Below are 25,059 nucleotides of genomic sequence, written 5' to 3' on the forward strand. Positions count from 1 at the left end.
GATGTCAGGCTTATTGGACGGTAATTTGAAGGAGTGGACTTATCCCCTGATTTGAATATAGGAACCACATTAGCCATCTTCCACTTCTCTGGCACAACACTGGTAAGGATGGACGCATTGAATACACTCGTTAATGGCTGACTAAGCTCCATCTTGCATTCCTTAAGTACCCTTGAAAACAACTCATCGGGTCCCGGGGACTTATTTTGTTTCAGTTTGTCTATCTGTTTAATAACCATGTCCCTCGTGACAGTAATATTAGTTAACTTAAATTCATCAGGAACTAAATAATTGTTAATTACTGGAATCTCATTTACATCTTCCTGTGTAAAAACTGACAAAAAATAGTCATTAAATAAGGAACACATTTCCAGTTCATTATCCGTCAGCTGTCCATTCCCAGATTTCAGAGGTCCTACTTTTTCCTTCACCTTCGTCCTATACACTTGAAAGAACCCCTTTGGATTAGTCTTTGATTCATTAGCGACTCTAATTTCATAGTCACGTTTAGCCTTTCTAATCGCCTTTTTTACTTCTCTTTTAAGCTGAACATATTGGTCAGTAAGGTTAACCTCTCCTCTTCTGATGCGCCTATAAATTCCCCTTTTCTCCCCTAATAGATGCTTTAACCTCCCGTTAACCCATTTGGGATCGTTATTATTAGACCTAATTTCTCTCTGGGGAATGTATATACTCTGGGCACTGTGTACAGTTGAGAGTAGCGCCATCTCTGAGTAGACAGCGACGATCACCAGAGTAGCAAACTAATAACCTTAGGCTGTGTCAGCCTTCATTTCTTCCTAAACTCCTAAACCTTTTCAGTCATGGTCAACAACAAGGCTGTGAGGAAACTGAATGAGTGTAAAGAGAGCGAGAGAGAGAGGATTGTTTCTGCTCAGCTAATTTTTGTAGCTATGTGAGTATTATACATATACGGTTGTGAAATGGATGGATGTAGAGGTTGTGAAGTGGATGGATGTAGAGGTTGTGAAATGGGTGGATGTAGAGGTTGTGAAATGGATGAAGGTATGGTAAAGTCCAGGGTCATAAATTGTGGAAAATTGCATTTACTTGGATGTATCATTATATACATAACAGTAAATGAACATAGATAATTATTATTTATCAGTTAGACAAGTAGGAATTTGGGACACCTAGGTCGCAAAAAATGTCCCCCTTCGATACCAACCACTGTCATATCCACAAGTTGCTCTGGACCTATTAATTAAATGAAATATGCATCACCAGGAATGCTGGTAAATATATAAATTTGTGGACTGTATATTAAAATTAAAAAGATTATAGTATATACACACATTTATATAACAAAGAGAATATCTTAATCATAACACTCACCAATTTGACTGGAGATTAATGTGTCATGTACAGGACCCACCCCCCCTTTTGCCTACATTTATGAAAAATTTACTGGCCAGAATTTAAACATAAATTAGACAGCTTGTCTGAGGTTCCTGGAGTTGCCCTGTCCTGTCGCCTGATACTCAAATTATGCAGGAATGCACATCCAACAATTTAGGCTCCTATTTGAGAGGTGTCAGCCCAAATTTAACCTCTAGAGCACGAAAAGTTCTTCCCATTACTAATGTCTGTTACTCAATTGAAAAACAAAAATGGCGACTCCCCTTTTTAAAAATACACTTTTATTAAATACAATATATGGCATCCATTTACCTATAAATTACCGTATTTCCGGAAAATATACAGTATTTTCCACATAAATGCTTTATTTTTTTTGTCAAGTTAGATTCATTTTGTATATAACGCAGGGTATTATGTATAACAATAAGTGTCTAGTGTACTTTAATCCCTGTTTTCGGATACAAAGTATTATAGCTATAATGTACTATGTAGCTTTTGATTCCCGTGTAGTCGATACAACGCCAAGCAAAATACTTTGCGGGAGGAAAAAAAAACAAACACAGTAATAAGCAAAATATTTTGTAGTGCCGTAGCTACTGCAACCATAGTTATGTTAGTTGATCCACCTGAGCTGCTAGTTTGTGCATCCCATGATCATCCTGCGACCGGTTGAACATAAAAGTCCCCTCACGGAAGGTTCCTTGATGTTGGTGAGGGGCTCTTGATTTAGGGAATTGGATCTGTGCTCCAGTTCCCCGAATTAATCCTGAATGCCTTCCACATCTCCCCCGGCGCTGTATAACCCTACGGGTTTAGCGCTTTCCCTTGATTATAATGAACAAAAAAGTCACAATGGGTCTTTGTTAGACCCCACTGAGCATTGTTACATCACTAGAAAGAAATATTAGCCATTTCATATTTTACGGTTACTTCATATAGTTTACATAATGCAGTATAGAATAAATCTCAGAAAAATATTTTATTAACATTAAAAAACAATGGTCATAATTGAATCGTAATTTCCTCTATAAAAACCATTCATTCATTTAATCGATGCAAAATGTGGATACAACCTCAAGATTTTAGTTATCCTATCAATAACAATGAGAGTTTGCCACATACTGTTAGGTTCACATGGAGGTGTGTCTGAAAGGTTCGTTGTTTGGACACTAACATTTAATGCTTCACTACATGACCCCGTCTCTGTCCCCAAACTGTACATTTTGTCATTGACATTCTCCATACAGTATTATCAGAGATGTTATTGCCAGACTAAGACTAGGCTATATGTCTCTCTGGCAGTTTGGTTTGTGAGGGTGTCAATAACAAAATGCAAAGTGCCAGGACATACAGGCCCATACACGAGTACTATATCTTAGTGTCCAAACATCCAGCCTTTCCGAAACATCTTTATGCAAACCTTATAAGCTATGGCAAAACACTCTTCTTAATATGATGAATGAAATCTTGTCTACTCAAGTTTTGCATCTACTAGATGAATCATTTTTGAAGTCTGCAACCCTTTTTCAAGACTAATGTTTTAGTGATACGTAACTAATAAATAAGATATTAAATGTTTGAGACTAATTTCATATTTTATGTTCATTATCTATATGAAGACATTGTAAAACATGAAATGACTAATATATATTTTGTGTGACGTAACAATGCCCAGTGGAGTCTGATAAAAACCCATATTATTATTATTATAATCAAAAAGAAGCGCTAAGCCACAAGGACTATACAGCATAAAAACCCATAGACCTTTGTGATCTTGTTTTCTGCACTGCTGCTCACAGGACGAAACAGGTTCGCAATAAACTAGTTGTGCGTGCGTGCGCGCCCTCGTGTGTGGGCGCGTGCGCGCGCTCGTGTGGGTATATCGGTTTAGTTTATTTATTTGGACACGATACATAGTTGTACAAAGAAATAGTGATTGGGTGTACATACCAAAAGCCCCTTGTATGCAGATCATTATAGGCAGGCTTAAAAGTAACTTAAGATTACAGTAAACAAATTACAACATGAAGTACAAATGAGTATTTCAAATAAACATTATAGTAACAAATTTGTAGCATAACAATGCACCCCATACCCATGGTGTGGGAGGTAGTCTAAAGATTGCAAAGGTACATAATGGGTCCAGGGACTGGACCCCAAAGTTATGATAGCTGAACTAGTTACAAAGGTAATGAACTCCAGGTAGATCTGGTCACAATCATGGCAAGTTACAAAGGTAATGAACCATTTACACTCCTATACATGGTTACAGTCATGAACAAATTACAAAGTAATGAGCCACTGATATGTCCACACCCGGTCACAATTGTAATGAGTTATAAATACAAATATTAAGTGGATCATACACCCACACGAGCGCGCGCACACGAGGGCGCACACGCACACAAGCGTACACACACACAAGCGTACACACACACACACACACACACACACACACACACACACACACACACACACACACACACACAAAAGTTTACCTGGAGAGGGTTTCGGGGTTCAACGCCCCCGCGGCCCGGTCTGAGACCAGGCCTCATGGTGGATCAGGGTCTGATCAACCAGGCTATTACTGCTGGCCGCACGCACGCTGACGTACGCTACGTTGATATTGTGTATATCAATACGTGTTGTGAAAGGCAAACCTCTAAATCATACAGTATGTCTGTGATAATCTTGGCTTTATAATTTCTGCAGAAAAGATCAAAGAAGTATTTAAGACAGTAAAAGTGGACCATCAAAAAAGTCTATGGCAGACCTATTAATTGTCCTGTAAATATCCATATACACTAATAGCTGTGAATAAAATTAACATCAATATAAGACAGACTTGAAGTTTTCAGAACTGTTGTAGGGGTATAATCCCAAATATGGAGCAAATGTTAAAATTGCAAAAATAATGTACCAAGCATTACATAAGATCGTTGGTAGATTACCATGCACCAGTTTGTCCCGAAACACAATAGAACCATTGAAAGACTAGAGAAAAAAAAACTCACGGTGAAGCCTTAAGAATTATCCTGGGCTGCCCTATAACCACAAGAATACTTAATATCAGGAACGAATTAGATATGCCTAGTGTTGCTGATAACATAAGTGAAATCAGTATCATGATAGAACTGAAGCTGCTTCCTGGTGATGAAAACTGTTCCGAACAGAATTACTAGAGCATATAATATCATGGGACAAGGGAATCCAAATGGATTTTAAATAACAGCTACATACAAAAATTTTTGACTACGTGAACTGTATCATGGTAGGAAACAACAGTATTTCCTGCCACCCTGGCAGATGATAAGTTTTGATATCACTGTGCCCACCTAACCTGTCTATGGTGCATCCAACAAAATAAGCAGACTCTTGGATGTCACTACCGCCCGGCTCCGGCTGGGTTACAAGTATCTTTGGCAGGTTAAATCACCACCACCAGATGTAGACCAAACGAAATGTAAACTTTGCCAGATGGACTATTGTCACACCCTGCGTCATTATGTACTGGAGTGCGATAAAATTAATGAATTTAGAAACAACTCACTCAGAAGTGTTCAAGAAATGGCTAAGTATTTTATCCACAGTGGTATATTACAGACCATTCTGGAGAAATACCCTGACTTTGCTAGCTGTAAATAAAGCATTACCACATGTGTGTGTGTTTGTGTGTTTGTGTGTGTGAGTGTGTGTGTGTGTGTGTGTGTGTGTGAGTATGTGTGTATGAGTGTGTGTGCGTGTGTATGAGTTTGTGTGTGTGATTGTGTGTGATTGTGTGTGATTGTGTGTGATTGTGTGTGTGTGTGTGTGTGTGTGTGTGTGTGTGTGTGTGTGTGTGTGTGTGTGTGTGTGAGAGAGAGAGAGACTCAGCAATCAACATTTGCACCAATAACTCGCTACAGTTGTGACCGGGTGTGGAAGTGTGAATAGCTCATTACTCTAAAATTTGTTCATGATTGCAGCCATGTATACACGTAAGTAACCATTCTTACAGTATTCATTACCTTTGCAACTTGTGAGTTCATTACCTTGTACCTAGTTCAGCCATCAAAACTTTGGAGCCCAGTCCCTGGACCCACTGTGTACCTCTGTAATCTGTAAATACCTTTGTAACTTGTCATGATTGTGACTAGACCTACCTGGAGTTCATTACCTTTGTAAATTGTGAGTTCATTACCTTTGTAAATTGTGAATTCATTACCTCTGTAACTTGCTCAGCTATCAAAACTTTGAGGCCCAGTCCCTGGACCCATTATGTACCTCTGTAATCTTTTGACTACCGCCCACTGGATGGGTATGGGGTGCATAATAAACATATTAAACTAACACCTAACCTCCCAAAGAAACTAATTGAGCAGTCCTCAACTTCGATTACTTCCAAAAATCAGTACTCTGGAAAATCAGTCAATATCTGTCTGTCTCTCTCTCTCTCAATTTTTTGAGTTATCCTACGTTCTCTACACATATTCTACTATGTATGATAATATATGTAATTATATTTCTGTATACCTGAATAAACTTACACACACGACCTTAGATCAAAGAAAACTATCACAGACTATGCTTATAGCTCTTAAGGGAGCCATCAGCGTACATAATCTTTGTAATATTTTTTTTTTCTGCAGCTCGTGGATTTGTTAGAGCACTGATTTTAGAAATGTCGAAGACTGTATTCTATTTATTAAAAAAAAAAAGTTCCCCATCAACTTCTTGCAATTAAGAAAACAGAGAGGGGGGGCTTCAGTACCATGGGGGTTAGGATTTATATAGGGAAGATAAGATTTGCTGGGATTTTTAACCCGGGAGAAGGTTAGCCGCCCAGTGTAACCCAAGAAAGTCAGTGCGTTATAGAGGACTGTCTTAGTCCCATTGGTGGTCCTTCAATCTCGTCTCCCATAATGCGACCCACACCAAGCGACTAATATTCAAGTATTTATTGCGAGGTGAGCAGGGACATTAAGTGCATACATGTGAGGAGACATCCCCAAGGTTACCATGCCGGGGATTAAACCATGGGCTGTGTGGGGGGGAGGGTGCTTGGGTGCGTTGCAGACCAAGCCACGGGACATTGCGAACTGTTCTAAACATATTAACTTGTATGCTCCTACTAAGAATTCGGTATAACTGCATTTCGTACTCTGTGCTTGTGTTCACTTGTCTGGCCTTCTCATTTAGAGAAATGGTTTCTTCATTTATTTTGCCAACTCTTCAAGCTGTTTTAAATTTGTCACCAAACAAGATGGGTCCTACACAGATGACAGCAAGGAAATGAGTGAGCTACTCAAGTCCCAATATGACTCAGTTTTTAGCAAGCCGCTAACCAGACTGAGAGTCGAAGATCAAAATGATTTTTTTATGAGAGCCACAAAATTTGGTTAACACAAGCCTATCCGATGTTATCCTGACGCCAAATGACTTCGAACAGGCGATAAATGACATGCCCATGCACTCTGGCCCAGGGCCAGACTCATGGAACTCCGTGTTCATCAAGAACTGCAAGAAGCCCCTATCACGAGCCTTTTCCATCCTATGGAGAGGGAGCATGGACACGGGGGTCGTCCCACAGTTACTAAAAACAACAGACATAGCCCCACTCCACAAAGGGGGCAGTAAAGCAACAGCAAAGAACTACAGACCGATAGCACTAACATCCCATATCATAAAAATCTTTGAAAGGGTCCTAAGAAGCAAGATCACCACCCATCTAGAAACCCATCAGTTACACAACCCAGGGCAACATGGGTTTAGAACAGGTCGCTCCTGTCTGTCTCAACTATTGGATCACTACGACAAGGTCCTAAATGCACTAGAAGACAAAAAGAATGCAGATGTAATATATACAGACTTTGCAAAAGCCTTCGACAAGTGTGACCATGGCGTAATAGCGCACAAAATGCGTGCTAAAGGAATAACGAAAAGTCGGTCGATGGATCTATAATTTCCTCACTAACAACACAGAGTAGTCGTCAACAGAGTAAAGTCCAAGGCAGCTACGGTGAAAAGCTCTGTTCCACAAGGCACAGTACTCGCTCCCATCTTGTTCCTCATCCTCATATCCGACATAGACAAGGATGTCAGCCACAGCACCGTGTCTTCCTTTGCAGATGACACCCTAATCTGCATGACAGTGTCTTCCATTGCAGACACTGCAAGGCTCCAGGCGGACATCAACCAAATCTTTCAGTGGGCTGCAGAAAACAATATGAAGTTCAACGATGAGAAATTTCAATTACTCAGATATGGTAAACACGAGGAAATTAAATCTTCATCAGAGTACAAAACAAATTCTGGCCACAAAATAGAGCGAAACACCAAAGTCAAAGACCTGGGAGTGATCATGTCGGAGGATCTCACCTTCAAGGACCATAACATTGTATTAATCGCATCTGCTAGAAAAATGGCAGGATGGATAATGAGAACCTTCAAAACTAGGGAGGCCAAGCCCATGATGACACTCTTCAGGTCACTTGTTCTATCTAGGCTGGAATATTGCTGCACACTAACAGCACCTTTCAAGGCAGGTGAAATTGCTGACCTAGAAAATGTACAGAGAACCTTCACGGCGCGCATAACGGAGATAAAACACCTCAATTACTGGGAGCACTTGAGGTTCCTGAACCTGTATTCCCTGGAACGCAGGCGGGAGAGATACATGATTTTATACACCTGGAAAATCCTAGAGGGACTAGTACCGAACTTGCACACGAAAATCACTCACTACGAAAGCAAAAGACTTGGCAGACGATGCAACATCCCCCCAATGAAAAGCAGGGGTGTCACTAGTGCGTTAAGAGACAATACAATAAGTGTCATTGGCCCGAGACTGTTCAACTGCCTCCCAGCATACATGAGGGGGGATTACCAACAGACCCCTGGCAGTCTTCAAGCTGGCACTGGACAAGCACCTAAAGTCGGTTCCTGACCAGCCGGGCTGTGGCTCGTACGTTGGTTTGCGTGCAGCCAGCAGCAACAGCCTGGTTGATCAGACTCTGATCCACCAGGAGGCCTGGTCACAGAGCGGGCCGCTGGGCCGTTGACCCCCGGAACTCTCTCCAGGTAAACTCCAGGTAAATGCTGCTGCTCTTCTCAAGAGTCCCTCTCCTGACCTGTGCTAAATTACCCTTATAAGGTTTAGCATTGTGTTGTGAATAATACAGTATATAAACCTATTCATACGATATCTTACCTGGAATAACTGTTTTTGATTATCAGTCTAATTCTCATTCACCAAGGGATTGTCAGGGTGTGGAGCCCAGGGCAGGTACTGGTGATGCTGCTCTGAGTACTTTGGATGATGCTCTGGATACTTTGGAGAGGGATACCACAGTCTTAATACCTCCACTGAACACTTGTATGGCTAATGGTAAGTTTTTTTTATTGGTTTTTATATTGTTTTAATTTGGATTAATACGTATATGTATAGAATTATATTAATAACAATTTCACCTTGCGATTTACCACTTACCTGTTTAATAAAACAACTTGACCTCAGTAAGTTTAATATAACCAAAGAATTTGCTTGCATTAATAATACAAATTACTTTGTGATATTAACACAAAACATGAACAGATGCTGTATATTTTGAAGCTGTATTAATGTTGGTAGAATTACCGACAATATATTAGGTAAAAAGGACACAAGTGCAACTAATGTGATATTTTGTGGCAACGTTTTGCGCTCCAGGAGCGACAAAAAGCTCCTGGAGAGCGAAGCGTTGCCACAGTAAAATGTCGCATTACTTGCACTTGTCTATTTTACCCAACATATTTTAGAGCTAAACAAGGTCACCTACCAACACTCTAGAAAAAAAACAGAAATATAAAGTTATACTTTCTTATCTCGGGCGTATGTTGACTCTCAGCCAAGATGAATGTCACTCTCCACTAAAGTAGACACTCGGACAAAATCTTGAAGGTAATCTGTTTGCCAAACAAATCGGTTCCTTTTTAATTGGCTTATTTGTAGTAAAACATTTTATAGGTTTGTATTAACCGTATAATAAAGAAAATAGCATTTGTAAATTTGCATGAAGCATTAAATAATATAAGGAAAGTCGAACAATGAAGATTGGCCACAAAGAAAGCGGAAAGATATATATATATATTATATATATATATATATATATATATATATATATATATATATATATATATATATATATATAAATAAATATATAAATATATATATATATATATATATATATATATATATATATATATATATATATATATATATATTATAGATATAGAAGGGAATGTATGAAAGTATAGTAGTACCAACACTTATATGGATGTGAAGCTTGGGTGGTAAATGCAGCAGCGAGGAGAGGGTTGGAGGCAGTGGAGATGTCCTGTCTAAGGGCAATGTGTGGTGTAAATATTATGCAGAAAATTCGGAGTGTGGAAATTAGGAGAAGGTGTGGAGTTAATAGTCAGAGGGCAGAAGAGGGGTTGTTGAGGTGGTTTGGTCATTTAGAGAGAATGGATCAAAGTAGAATGACATGGAAAGCATATAAATCTATAGGGGAAGGAAGGAGGGGTAGGGGTCGTCCTCGAAAGGGTTGGAAAGAGGGGGTAAAGGAGGTTTTGTGGGCGAGGGGCTTGGATTTCCAGCAAGCGTGCATGAGCGTGTTAGGAGTGAATGGAGACGAATGATACTTGGGACCTGACGATCTGTTGGAGTGTGAGCAGGGTAATATTTAGTTTAGGGATTCAGGGAAACCGGTTATTTTCATATAGTCGGACTAGAGTCCTGGAAATGGGAAGTACAATGCCTGCACTTTAAAGGAGGGGTTTGGGATATTGGCAGTTTGGAGGGATATGTTGTGTATCTTTATACGTTTATGCTTCTAAACTGTTGTATTCTGAGCACCTCTGCAAAAGCAGTGATAATGTGTGAGTGTGGTGAAAGTGTTGAATGATGAAAGTATCTTCTTTTTGGGGATTTTCTTTCTTTTTTGGGTCACCCTGCCTCGGTGGGAGACGGCCGACTTTTTGAAAAAAAAAATGTGTATATAATATATATATATATATATATATATATATATATATATATATATATATATATATATATATATATATATATATATATATATATAAATTTATTTATTATGATCCCCATAGCTTAGCTCTTCCTATGAGCATAACAGTTAAGATCCCCTGGAGTTGACCTGGAGAGAGTTCCGAGGGTCAACGCCCGCCTTGCCTGGTCTGTGGCCAGGCATCATGGTGGATCAGGGCCTGATCAACTAGACTGTTACTGCCTGCTGCATGCAAGCCAACGTACGAACCACAGCCCGGCTGGTTAGGTACCGACTTTAGGTGCATGTCCGGTGCCTGCTTGAAGACAGATAGGGGTCTATTGGTAATCCCCCTTATGTATGCTGGAAGGCAGTTGAACAGTCTTGGGCCCCTGACACTTATTGTGTTGTCTCTTAACGTGCTAGTGGCACCCCTGCTTTTCATTGGGGGGATGTTGCATCGTCTGCTGAGTCTTTTGCTTTCGTTGTGAGTGATTTTAGTGTGCAAGTTCGGTACTAGTCCCTCTAGGACTAGTACCATTTTCACCTGCCTTGAAAGATGCTGTTAGTGTGCAGCAATATTCCAGCCTAGATAGAACAAGTGACCTGAAGAGTGTCATCATGGGCTTTGCATCCCTAGTTTTGAAGGCTCTCATTATCCATCCTGTCATTTTTCTAGCAGATGCGATTGATACAATGTTATGGTCGTTGAAGGTGAGATACTCCGACATGATCACTCCCAGGTCTTTGACGTTAGTTTTTCGCTCTATTGTGTGGTTGGAATTTATTTATACTCTGATGAAGTTTTAATTTCCTCACATTTACCATATCGGAATAATTGAAATTTCTCATCGTTGAACTTCATATTGTTTTCTGCAGCCCATTGAAAGATTTAGTAGATGTCTGCCTTGAGCCTTGCAGTGTCTTCAATGGAAGATACTGTCATGCAGATTCAGGTGTCATCTGCAAAGGAAGACACGGCACTGTGGCTTATATTCCTGTCTGTCTGATATGAGGATGAGGAACAAGATGGGAGCGAGTACTGTGCCTTGCAGAACAGAGCTTTTCACCGTAGCTGCCTCAAACCTTACTCTGTTGACTACTACTCTTTGTGTTCTATTTGTCAGGAAATTATACATCCATCTGCCAACTTTTCCTGTTATTCCTTTGGCACGCATTTTGTGCACTATTACGCCATGGTCACACTTGCTGAAGTCTTTTGCAAAGTCTGTGTATATTACATCTGCATTCTTTTTGTCTTCTAGTGCATCCAGGACCTTGTCGTAGTAATCCTGTAGTTGGGACAGACAGGAACGACCTGCTCTAAACCCATCCTGCCCTGGGTTGTGTAACCGATGGGTATCTAGATGGGTGGCGATCTTGCTTCTTAGAACCCTTTCAAAGATTTTTATATGTGATGTTAGCACTCTCGGTCTGTAGTTCTTTGCTATTGCTTTACTGCCCCCTTTGTGGAGTGGGGCTATGTCTGTTGTTTTTAGTAACTGTGGGACGACCCTAGTGTCCATGCTTCCTCTCCATAGGATGTTAAAAGCACGTGATAGGAGGCAAAGGTTCTAAATATTAAAGTATAAATGCATGCAAGGCAATAGTGAATGATAGTGAAAGTTTATTTTTTGGGTCACCCTACCTCGGTTGGAGATTGCTGGTGTGTTAAAAAAAATGCACACCTTGCTTTAGCTGGATATTTGAGATTTTGTAAGATAAGTGAAGTCCTACCACTTTAGCACTTCCCCATAAATGTAATATGGCACATAATTAGCATTGTCTAGTAAAGCACTCGATGTAAAGAATTTGTGGCTTGAGTGTTAGCGATAAAGTTGATATGTTAACCAAGAATATAACTTTGGTAAATCTGTGTCTAGCATTAGGAATAATTTTAGGAGAGAAGTAAATAATGAAAATGATTGGTATAGGAATGCAGTTAGTCTCAGTAGATCTATAACCCACTATAACATGAACGTAGATAAGTAGGTTTATAGAGCAACTTGCAATGTGAACACAGACAGACTGATGTAGTGGCCAGGTTTAGGCTTGGTTACAAATACTACTACTGGCAGTTTGGGAGACATACAGATGATTATCACACTAAATGCAAGTTATGTGGTCAGGCATATGGTCACTCTTGAACATTGTGCATAATTGTCCACTTATTGAAGAATATAGATACAGTATAATAACCTATGTGACATGTCAAGATTTCTTATTAATGAAAATAAGATACCAGATATACTAAGGAAATTTCCTAAATTTGCTTATAACAGACAAGTGAGCTGTAGATATAAATCCATATGTACACCTGTTAATCCTTTTGGGGCCTAGTTCCTAGGCCTTTTGTGTATCCATATTCTCTTGCACTACCGTCCACAGGATGAATATGGGTGCACAATAAACTAGCTACTTCTGTCCCAAAAATCTAAATCACTATCATCTTTTAACTGAGGGACCTGGATTTGATCCTGGAGTGAGTAGGTACCTGGATATCAGCAGACTGTTGTGCATTGCATCCCAGGCAGTATTACTGTACCTTAAATAGGGCAGGACTTCTAAATGAGTTTATGTAGGATAACCGCTCTTGGACTTTAAATTCAACTTTGTAAAATAATTTGGAGGAACCCTTCCTTCCTTTGGTCACATCAGGCTGTTTCCCATTTCTCTGGTGTTTCACCCCTACAATACATGTTTATTACTTATTTGAAAATAATAATAATGATGTGATACTTTTATAATTAATAAAACAAATGAGCAGTAATAATAAGCAAAAATCGTAAACAATTTAAATTTTGTGTTCCTTGAACAGGTGTTGCTGTGGCAGAAGTCTCAGTGATGTCAGGGTGCCTTATGGATGGAAATCCAGGAAGTAAACTGCAACAGCCACCTTTACAGAAAGTGATGGACTCCTATCATATTTCAGCCTCTACTACTACCACTGTCCCCCTCCAGGCCTCTGTTCCTCCATTCACAGTCTCTACATCATCCCAGACCAATGTTCCTCCACCCACCACATCCATACCATCATTCTGGGTTTCGGTTGCCACCTCCAAATCTTTGCCCTCTGTCGTGGTACTGAGCAGCCCTGCTGTCCCAGTGACTAGTCTTGTCCAGAGCACCAGTGAACCTCTCTCTGAGTCCCCATCAAATTCAGATTTCTTTTCTGCCTTGTACCCTGCCCACCCTCCAGCCTACACCTCTGTCCCTGCCCATGGACATACCACTGAGCTGTCTTCCCTCTCTGATTCCAATCTTTCTCAGTCCTTCACTCAAGCTTCTAACCAAGCAGTAGATCACTCTTACGTGAAGGCTTCCAACCAAAACCTTACTCAACAAGTTGAACAAGACTGTGCACACTCCATTTCAGAGGCTCCTTTCCAAGGGTTTACCCAGCCTGGGGTTGGTAAGCTCTGTGATCAGCATGTGGTCCAGGCCCTTATGATTCCCTGTCAGGAGTCTTGTGTTAATACCACTCACAGGTATTTATTTGTCTTTTTTAAAAATGCAATATTTTGGAAAAGGCCACTATGTGCAGATCAAACCTTCATTTGGTGAAGGTTTGCTCTAAAAGTTTTATCAAGTAAGAGTAATGCTATGTGACATTATGTACATAAAAAGTTGGTAAGGTGATGAGAAGAGGCTGTTATCTGTAGCTGTTGGGTATGTGCATTGCTTGCTTGATAATGGGTTTTACAATATTAGCAGGCGAGTCTTGCCATCCAATGCAGTGAACACTTTTTGTTGAGCTCCATAATCATGCACTTGGAGTTTTTATACATAAAAAACTTCATATTATAGTTCACTTTATTAGTGCTGTATGACCCTGGTAGGTTTAGCACTTCCTTTTGATTAGTATAATAATATAGTTCACTTTAATCCATAATTGAGTATTTCCTTGTTAGTGCTCATGTGATTTATAAATGTTCACTTATTGGGAATAAAGAAACCCACGAATAAATATAATTGATGTTAAAAATGAAAAGTGTGCTGAAGAGGAGTTCGGTTAAAGATACTTTGCAGCCTCTTTGCATGTTTTAATGTCTCCTCCAAGTGGGGTTTCTCCAGTCTCATTGACTAATTTTCATATTACCAACATTGCACATTTATGTACTTTGTTTACAGCAACACATTTTGCAGGGAGTTGCTGGGAGATGGCAGGGTAAGTCAGGAGGCAGGAGTGAGAGAGGAAGATGTGATAGAGAGCCATGGTACCATTTGGGGCTGCTACAACTTCACCAAGAAGCAAATGACAATCCTCTCCTCCATGCTCCTTGTAGTCTTCTTCTCTTATGCCTCTCTCTCCATCATGGCCCCATTCTTCCCACATCAGGTTGGTAACTTAAATCTTGTGATTCATGTGACAGTGCATTGATAATGGCTCTTGCCTTTGCTAAATTCAATGGGACCCCGAATATCGGCTGTAATCCGTTACAGAAGATCGGTTAAATTTGAAAAGGCCTAAATTCGAAGCAATACTTCCCACAAGAATTAATGTGAATACAATTAATCCATTCCAGACATTCAAAAATATTAAAAAAAAAATACATTATTTAAAGATTAATTATAGTTTTACATGCACAAAACAATGAGAACTAAATAAAATAAAGGAACATTTAAATCACTGTTTACCTGGAGAGAGTTCCCGGGATCAACGCCCCCACGGCCCGGTCTATGACCAGGCCTCATGGTGGATCAGAGCCTGATCAACCAGGCTGTTACTGCTGGCTGCACGCAGTCCAACATCCGAGCCACAGCCCAGCTGGTTAGTTACCAATTTTAGGTGCTTGTCCAGTGCCTGCTTGAAGACAGCCAGGGGTCTATTGGTAATCCCCCTTATGTATGCTGGGAGGCAGTTGAACAGTCTTGGGCCCCTGACACTTATTGTGTTGTCTCTTAGCATGCTAGTGACACCCCTGCTTTTCATTGGGGGATGTTGCATCGTCTGCCGAGTCTTTTGCTTTCGTAGCGAGTGATTTTCGTTTGCAAGTTCGGTACTACTCCCTCTAGGATTTTCCAGGTGTATATAATCGTGTATCTCTCCCGCCTGCATTCCAGGGAGTACAGGTTCAGGAACTTCAAGTGCTCTCTGTACATTTTCTAGGTCAGCAGTTTCACCTACCTTGAAAGGTGCTGTTAGTGTGCAGCAATATTCCAGCCTAGATAAAACAAGCGACCTGAAGAGTGTCATCATGGGCTTGGCATCCCTAGTTTTGAAGGTTCTCATTATCCATCCTGTCATTTTTCTAGCAGATGCGATTGATACGATGTTATGGTCTTTGAAGGCGAGATACTCCGACATGATCTCTCCCAGGTCTTTGACGTTAGTTTTTCGCTCTATTTTGTGGCTGGAATTTGTTTTATACTCTGGTGTAGTTTTAATTTCCTCATGTTTACCATATCGGAGTAATTGAAATTTCTCATCGTTGAACTTCATATTGCTTTCTGCAGCCCATTGAATGATTTGGTTGATGTCTGCCTGGAGCCTTGCAGTGTCTGCAATGGAAGACACTGTCATGCAGATTTGGGTGTCATCTGCAAAGGAAGACACGGTGCTGTGGCTGACATCCTTGTCTGTCAGATATGAGGATGAGAAACAAGAGAGTACTGTGCCTTTCGGAACAGAGCTTTTCACTGTAGCCGCCTCAGACTTTACTCTGTTGACTATTACTCTCTGTGTTCTGTTTGTGAGGAAATTATAGATCTATCTACCAACTTTTCCTGTTATTTCTTTACCACGCATTTTGTGCGCTATTACGCCATGGTCACACTTGTCGAAGGCTTTTGCAAAGTCTGTATATACTACATCTGCATTTTTTTGTCTTCTAATGCGTCTAGGACCTTGTCATAGTGATCCAGTTGTTGGGACAGACAGGAGCGACTTGCTCTAAACCCATGTTGCCCTGGGTTGTGTAATTGATGGGTATCTAGATGGGTGGTGATCTTGCTTCTTAGGACCCTTTCAAAGATTTTTATGATATGGGATCATAGTGCTATCAATCTGTGGTTCTTTGCAATTGCTTTACTGCTCTCTTTGTGGAGTGGGGCTATGTTTGTTGTTTTTAGTAACTGTGGGATAACCCCAGTGTCCATGCTCCCTCTCCATAGGATGTTAAAAGCACGTGATAGGGGCTTTTTGGAGTTCTTGATGAAAACCGAGTTCCACGAGTCTGGCCCTGGGGAAAAGTGCATGGGCATGTCATTTATCGCCTGTTCGAAGTCATTTGCCATCAGGATAACATCAGATAGGCTTGTGTTTACCAAATTCTGTGGCTCTCTCATAAAAAAATCATTTAGATCTTCAACTCCGTCTGGTTAGTGGCTTGCTAAAAACTGCTACATACCTTTATTGAAGACACTTGTCGGCTTGTGGAAGACAGGGAGGAGGAGAGAGGGACTGAGTATTGCTTGGAAGGGGAATCCCCCTCCATAAGGACTTCAGGTATAGAAGCCCTCTGGGGTTACTTCCCTCCCTCCATGCTACACTCCCTGCCTCTCTCCATACCTTCCATTGTTTGTGATCTCCTTTTTGTTAACATGTTTACCCATTTTGCCACATCAACTTCCTTGATTTGTTCTTTCTTTGCCAGGATACAAGTGATTGTTGATTTGTTTTTGCCATACATCCTGGCAAGCTTGAGAACACACACACCACTTGTATTTTTTCTACAATTTCTTTCTTCAATTCTATCATATTTCTCATTTTCTTTACCAAAGGGCTGGCACTAGGAACTTTCTTTGGGCCCATGGTGGCTTATTTCACAGTCCCACTTAATAAACAAGCACAGAAACCAATCGATTTTAAGGAAATATTTGGAAGAATGAATGGGCTATATGCTAATTCTGAGAGACACGGGGAGACTGACTCACCTACGCGTGGCGTCTCAGTGGGAGGCGGACTGACACGTCTAATACAGCTGATTTGTGAGGCACCGGCTGAAATAGAGCAAAACTTCGGCCCAAAAACCAGCCTAAATACAATTTGGCCAATAAGCGCAGCAATTGATATTCGGGGTTCCACTGTAGTAGCTTTTTCATATTGTCAGATTATAAAGATAAACTAGTTTTGGGAAATTAGTGTTTATAATCTGTCAAAGATATGTTTGAAACCATTGTGTAGCATACCTGATAATTTAATACTATAAACCTTAGAGACACTGACTCCTTAATTTTCAGTGCTTATTACAGTTTAACTAAATTGTGCATATAGTATATTGGGTGGGTATACAGTAGATTATTATGTACATTTGTACTTGCATTTTTTCCAGTAACATTATTCTGATTTAAGATACTGATAACCCCCTATTATTAGTCTATCAAGGATTCCCCCCCCCCCCCCCAAAAAAAAAAAAGCCTTCCACCATTTTGGCAGCCTGTCATCCTATAATTTTTGGATTACATATGCTGCTATATATGGTAATTTGTGTAACTGTATTTGTGTATGTTTATTTATTTTACCTGTACCTGAATAAACTTAGTTATGATGTAAATCATTTAGCCCACCTATTTTATGTAAAAATGAAAGTATTACTTCTTAGCCAAGGTTATCTTAACTAGCTAGTCAAAGATAAGGTTTGGTTGTGTCAGCCTGTGATTCTACTATGAACCAAGAGCTTCAGCAGTGTCAGTGGACTCAGGTTGAGACTTTGAATGGAATTAGCTCTTGAATGTCTTTGATTTCTGTTGACAGACTTGGTTTAATTCATTGCAGATGCCTGTCTTAGGATACATGATACATTTATATTTACTCTACCAGTAATGTAGGAACTGAAATTAATTAATCAGTAGCTTAAAAACCTCAGACTTGTCTTAGCATTAATGTGCTCTCTTGTGGTTCAGGTTCAAAAGATGGGCATGAGCAGTACTCTGGATGGCATCATATTCAGTATGTACTCCCTGGCATTGGTCATCACCTCCCCCATCATTGGAAAATTTGTGAGTTCTGATTTTCCTATTCTCGTGATCCTCGCATTTCATGGTTTTTCATGGCCGTGTTTCATAGTTTCCCATGCCATGCAATGATTATTAAATAACATCACTACTTCTTCAGCTTCATTAGGGTAGACTCATTATTTTCCATAACTTGCAGTGATTACCAGTTTTAGTAAAATCATTTTTAATTTAGTTTTGGTAATTTCTCTTAATTACTAATACTGCAATATAAAAGTTCCTGTCTTAAAAAAATATCTACTTCATGTTAATGTATATGAACTTGAATAAACTAATGACTTCTGGTCTTTGAGGCTCTTCATAATTATTTTTTTTTTTTTTTTAACACTGACCATCTCCCACTGAGGCAGGGTGACCCCAAAAAAAACTTTAATAAAGTTTTCCTTTTAACATTTAGTAATTTATACACAAGGGGTTACTAGTCCCCTCGCTCCCAGCATTTATTTATTTTATTAGCAATAATGATTATCTTCTACAATAACTAGTTACCACTAATGAATTTGCGGACTGCATACATCGGGGGAATCTTCCTTAATGGCTTTTCTGATATCTGCTTTGGGTAAGTAAAAAAATTTAATTTTGGAAGCTCTTACAGTATTGCCAAAAGTAATGAATATTAAGACAGGCTTTCCCATTTTATGGGCACAACCATTATCAGGTGATGCATTACACATCACAAATTTTATTACTGTATTTTTAAACAATGGAGAAAATTAAGACTATTGTAGAATATCTTGCTTCTCTTAATTAGTAATTTTTAAACTACCAATTTCTACTATATCTAGTTTACTTATCACAACTTTACAAAACTGCAGTCCCTGTGCCTTTATGAACCTGCATCCCTGTGCCTGTGTAATCTGATATTATTCATGGGAAAGCACTAAGACTTAGCCTGGAAAATGAGAGAGAATCACTTTTAATTGAAGAAGGGAAGAGTAGCTTGAATTCTTTATAGAGAGCCCTTCACAGGTTTATACAGTCACTCCCTTCCCCCTCCCTTTAAAGAAATGTGCCTGTATAACATTTTTTCCTTCAAGGGAAATGCTTGGATACTAGTGATGGGCCTTGATTCAAGGAATTTGAGCTCCCTTGAATCAAACCTGAATAACTTTCGTTCACAGTTAATGCTATTAGTTCTTATATAAATCAGCCTTTTGAACATTTTTATGAGTTGTATTTCTTCTCAAGAGTACCAAGTGATATACTATGTCAAAAACTCTCGCACTCTCTAAACTTCATCATTCCCAACTCGCTGTATGACTCCTGTAGGTTTTGTGATTCTGTGAATGAAATGTTATCTCTATATTCAACTTACTGATGGAATCATATCAATTTTTTGGTTGATACTTGAGCTCCTGAATATAAGGCCAATACAAAATACCCGGAAACCATCAAAATTAACCTACGTATATCCACTGATATTCTGTTTCCTACAGAATCAGACACCAACTTTCCCCCTACCTCTATGGGTTCATGAAAGGTAAAAGTGTGCAGAACTGTATTTCCACCTTTCTCACTGCACACACCTCTACTAGTTTTACCACATTTCTTGATCTAAAATCTGCGTTTGATATCGCAAACAGAACCGTTATACTACATGACTAGCCAAAATGAATATGGGTGGTAGCTTACTATGCTGGATAATAGGATACCTGTCAAATAGAGTATCCTCTGTCCTCTACCAAGGCTTTAGAAGTGAGTCTAAAGAAATGTCCCTAGGTACACCGCAGTGAGGAGTTCTCAGTCCCATGCTATTTAATATTCTGATTAATGCTCTTCTAAATGCTCTACCTGCCTCGCCTAACATATAGCTATAAGCTATGCTGATGACATCATGATCCACACAACAGGGCATAAGAATTGAATGCCATTCTTAATGAAGTTCAAGCAATTTGTAATCGACTAGGCCTCATAACATCTTCTCTAAAACAAAGATATTAACAAGCAAACGACATCCCCCACCCATCTATTTGCAGGGTGAAAGCATTAGCTACGTTAAAACTTAGATATCTTGGTGTAGATGTACCCTATAACAAATCCACTATACCACAACTAAATAAGAAATGCAAAGATAGGCTAAATGCTCTCAAAGCTGTTGCTGGCTACAACCCCAATTATGGTGCTAATGTGAGAATCGTGAGAATGATGTACATAGCCTATGTTGGGTCCTTAATTGATTATGCTGCTCCCATCTTGATATTAGCTAGAGAAAGTTATCTCCGACCCTTGGAGTTAATGCAAAATTAAGCTCTCAGAATTATTCTTGGCTGTCCCAAATCTACAAAGGTTCTTAATATGAGGAAGGAGCTAGGTATTTCTAGTATCAGTGATAGGATTGTTAAGATTAACACTGTACTCGGTATTAGAATGTTAAGAAATGAACCAGAAACTGTCATAATGAATCTTACTAAGTGTCGAGAAGTAAATACACACGGATCTAAATGGATTGTGAAAACGTGCAATTACATTAAGTTTTATAACCCGCATGAACTGTATCACTGTAGACAACAAGAGCATTTCAGCCTTCCATGGAAGGTGTGTTCATTTAATATCACATACCTGCAAGTCCCTCCCAAGAAGCTCATTGCTGGTAATCCCTTCCTTAAAGGTATACAATGGGCTAAAGGACTACCCAAAGTTCTACTGACCGAGGAAGTTACAGTAGCAAGGAATGCATTATCAGAATTAGTAAAACTTTAATGAAATGCTTGTACATTACTGTACACTATACAGTAACATCAAATGTTAAAAGGCTGAGAGTGCTCTTTTGGTTGAGCAAGTTGGTGGTCAGTTAAGTACAGTCCTTACAGTAGTTAAGGTATGTAACCATGAATGGTAATGCTTCATATTTCTGTAACATTAATGGGGGAATTATAAAATTTATTTTTTTAAATTGACATAAGAGTAGTTATCACCATGGTGGCGGCATGTGTGGTTATATATGAGGGAGGGTAGGCTCAAGCACCTGGGGTTGTATGGTTAGGGACAACCATGTTTAAGCTACCAAAGATGCTAACTTCATTCACTACTTGGCAGATTATTCCACTCTCCTACAGTTATTTCCAAACTCATACTTTCCCATGTCTCTAAATGAGAATTTAATCCATTGTTTAATTTTTTTCTGTTACATATTCTCAGAGATTGGTACAGTACCAAATTTGCACATGAAAATTACTCCCTACAAATGCAAAAGACCTGGCAGGCGATGCAACATCCCCCCCAATGAAAAGTTGGGGCCCCATAATTAGACTATAAGACAACACAAAAAGTGTCAAGGGCCCCAAGACTGTTCAACTGCCTCTTGGCATTCATAAGGGGGATTACCAATAGACCCCTGGCTGTCTTCAAAAAAGCACTGGACAGGCATCTAAAGTTGGTACCTGACCAGCCAGGCTATGGTTCATGCGTCAGTTTATGTGCAGCTAACAGTAACAGCCTGGTTGATCAGGCCTTGATCCACTGCAAAGCCTGGTCACAGACCGGGCCACAGGGGCATTGACCCCTAAAACCCTCTCCAGGTATACTCCAGGCACCCTATTGATATCTTCATTATTTATACCTATCTTCCACTTTATAAAAGTTCTCTCCTTATCCTAACTTTTTCAAAAGGGTGCAGGTTCAGAGCTCTTGTTCTCTTTTTAGTAAAGATTCTCTATTTGGTGGATTAGTGTTAATTTCTTTAGTACACTGATAGCCATCCTGTATAAAAACATGACCTGTTGTACAATCTGTATGAGGCCTTACTTATTATGTAAAGAGCTGTATAATACTCTTATATACTGTGGCTTATGCTTAACATAAATCCAAGCAGTCTGTTAGCTTTATTACAGCTGCTTAGGCACTGCTGTTTTGGCTTTAGATTTCTGGTTACCAACTCCAAAAGTCCTTTTCACCTGTATGATAGGTCTATATTAATTAGTTTACAAGTGCTAGGGTTATTTTCATTTATAAAGATTAGGCTCTTGCCCCTTCAAAGTGAACCTAATTTGCCAATTTTCCAACCACAATAATTTGCACTAAACATCCTATAAAGAAGAGTGCTTTCCCTCCACTGGGTCACCTTTAGACAGTGGTGAGGTTTGAGTGGTTTGTGTCTAAGGGTAGGGGCCTCTTGTCTGAGTGAGTTGCTATTTTCCTCAGTCCTTTCCTGACTAAGAACATTGCATCTCTTGAGAGTAACTGTGGGGATATTTCCCCTTTCATTTAAATTTGCTGATCTTGACTGACAATGAATGAATGGATGTGAAGTGCAGAATGTGAAAAATATAATTAGCAAAGTTTTACTTGCTTTGTGATTAGGATTAATGAAATGTGAATTTGTAAGAACAGTAGGAAGTTGATAATGTAAATTCAGTGTTTGTTACATTGTTCTCAGCACTGAATAACCAAGTGGTTAAAGTACTTTGTAAATAAGGAAAGATGAAAGCCATTCAAGGGGGAGCAGAAAGTAGGTATACCTTGGTGCCAGCAAAGGATTCTTGATCCAAGGAATTATCTACTTTCCCCCTTTTCTGATCAGACATAATTGCCCATTCCCCAATCACTATGAGCCTTCATGTTTAGTTTCCCCATAACTATAACAAAATACAATCTTGTGTCATCCACATCTATGTAATCACTTGATCACACTGTGTATGCAGTTACTTCATGCATGTTCCTTTCTTTTAGGTTGGTTTCTTATGCACGGACACCTGAAGTGTTCGTATTGGCAAGCATCATCCTGCGGCTGATGACTGCCATTGGCTCGTCTTTCTTCCTCACTGTCATCTATGCTGTTGTTCCCCTTCTCTTTCCCAGTGAGTCTCTTGTTCTGCCATTGTTTGGATCCTTTTATAAGCTAACCTTGAAAAATTCTGAAACTGAAAGCTCTGTATAATACAAATCAGGAGAGTGGAGACTAACTGTAGACTTAATCTGCACAGATTCCACTGAAATCTAATTCTTTTATCTGCAATTGGTGTTTCTAACTTTTTCATTGTGAATAACTGTTGCTAAGTCTACTTTGGGCACAAGTGGTCAGCCACTGGCTCACTTTCATTTTTAACCCAGTACTGTATCTTTAGTTTTGGCAGAAGATGCCTGCCAAAATTGGGGTGTGCCTTATATGCTTGTGTGCCTTATATGCTTGTGTGCCTTATATGCTTGTGTGCCTTATGTGCTTGTGTGCCTTATGTGCTTGTGTGCCTTATGTGCTTGTGTGCCTTATGTGCTTGTGTGCCTTATGTGCTTGTGTGCCTTATGTGCTTGTGTGCCTTATGTGCTTGTGTGCCTTATGTGCTTGTGTGCCTTATGTGCTTGTGTGCCTTGTGTGCTTGTGTGCCTTGTGTGCTTGTGTGCCTTGTGTGCTTGTGTGCCTTGTGTGCTTGTGTGCCTTGTGTGCCTTGTGTGCTTGTGTGCTTGTGTGCTTGTGTGCCTTGTGTGCCTTGTGTGCCTTGTGTGCCTTGTGTGCCTTGTGTGCCTTGTGTGCCTTGTGTGCCTTGTGTGCCTTGTGTGCCTTGTGTGCCTTGTGTGCCTTGTGTGCCTTGTGTGCCTTGTGTGCCTTATGTGCTTGTGTGCCTTATGTGCTTGTGTGCCTTATGTGCTTGCGTGCCTTATGTGCTTGCGTGCCTTATGTGCTCGCGTGCCTTATGTGCTCGCGTGCCTTATGTGCTCGCGTGCCTTATGTGCTCGCGTGCCTTATGTGCTCGTGTGCCTTGCATGCCAAAAAATACTGTATTGTACTTGAAATGTTAGTGACAATAATAGCAGTATGAATCAGAGCATTTAGAATTTTATTAATTTGCAAAAATGCAAGTGTAATATCCAAAGGATGACATGTTCTTAATGATGCTAAACTTTGTCATGTCAGTGATTGTTGCAAATAAGAAATTTTTTAAAGAACTTCAGAATATGGCCTGTTACCATTTATTTCTTATGCAACAAGATTTTTGGATCCGAGTTATTTAAAGGTATTTTAGTCTAGGGGAAATAATTTCAACTGGGAAACTCCATAGAGTAATATTCAAATTTATTAAAGTATTTAAATACAATACTTTATCTTCTCTCTTAATACTTTGTACAATAAATTTACCATATACATTTAGTTCAAAATCATGGAAATGTCACATTAATAAGGAAGTTTAATTATTCTTCGTGTAATTAAGACTTAAATAACATTTACGTCTTTGTCTTAATAAGACTGTAAACTCAAAATACAAAAGGTACAAGATTTGGCAAGACCTTTGAATCTGGCCGTAAAGTATCTCTATGGATTACTGAACTGACCAAGAATATAAATATCAAAAGAATCTTTCAGAGCAATTAGGAACAAACTGAGTCAGCTCTATAGTCCAATTCTCAAAACCATTCAAACTGTACACCGTAAGAGCCAATATACGATCAGTTGTCAGGGCTAGAGCAGGGAGCGGACTGACTACTTGCCAGTCTGTTGACGCGTCGTCAGGTTGGATCAGCTGACCCAAATGTCAGCCAGCCGGACATAAACAATTGAACAATTCACCGGATAGTTCCGAGACTTAAACTCTATATACACAAGAAATCCTACCTAACAATAATAATAAAATAATAGAGATAATAATAACAAAATAGCGATAATAACAAAATACAGTGGACCCCCGGTTAACGAACTTTTTTCATTCCAGTAGTATGTTCAGGTGCCAGTACTGACCGATTTTTTTCCCATAAGGAATATTGTGAAGTA

The 25,059-nt window shown here is 39.6% G+C and overlaps 1 protein-coding gene across 4 annotated transcripts in view; it reads left to right on the forward strand.

Moving 5' to 3' along the window:
- Positions 1-763: 763 nt before the first annotated feature.
- LOC128685105 (MFS-type transporter SLC18B1-like) overlaps positions 764-25,059 on the forward strand; it is a 46,330-nt gene continuing 22,034 nt past the window's right edge. For all 4 annotated transcript variants that reach the window (XM_053771624.2, XM_053771623.2, XM_053771622.2 and 1 more), the window contains exons 1-7: positions 764-916; positions 8,616-8,746; positions 13,222-13,891; positions 14,550-14,742; positions 18,249-18,344; positions 18,845-18,918; positions 23,028-23,155. In XM_053771624.2, coding sequence (XP_053627599.2) covers positions 825-916; positions 8,616-8,746; positions 13,222-13,891; positions 14,550-14,742; positions 18,249-18,344; positions 18,845-18,918; positions 23,028-23,155 — 1,384 coding nt within the window. In that variant the 5' untranslated portion in view covers positions 764-824. The remainder of the gene's footprint in view (positions 917-8,615; positions 8,747-13,221; positions 13,892-14,549; positions 14,743-18,248; positions 18,345-18,844; positions 18,919-23,027; positions 23,156-25,059) is intronic.

Source organism: Cherax quadricarinatus, chromosome 5 (genome assembly GCF_038502225.1).
Source record: "Cherax quadricarinatus isolate ZL_2023a chromosome 5, ASM3850222v1, whole genome shotgun sequence".
NCBI lineage: Eukaryota > Metazoa > Arthropoda > Malacostraca > Decapoda > Parastacidae > Cherax > Cherax quadricarinatus.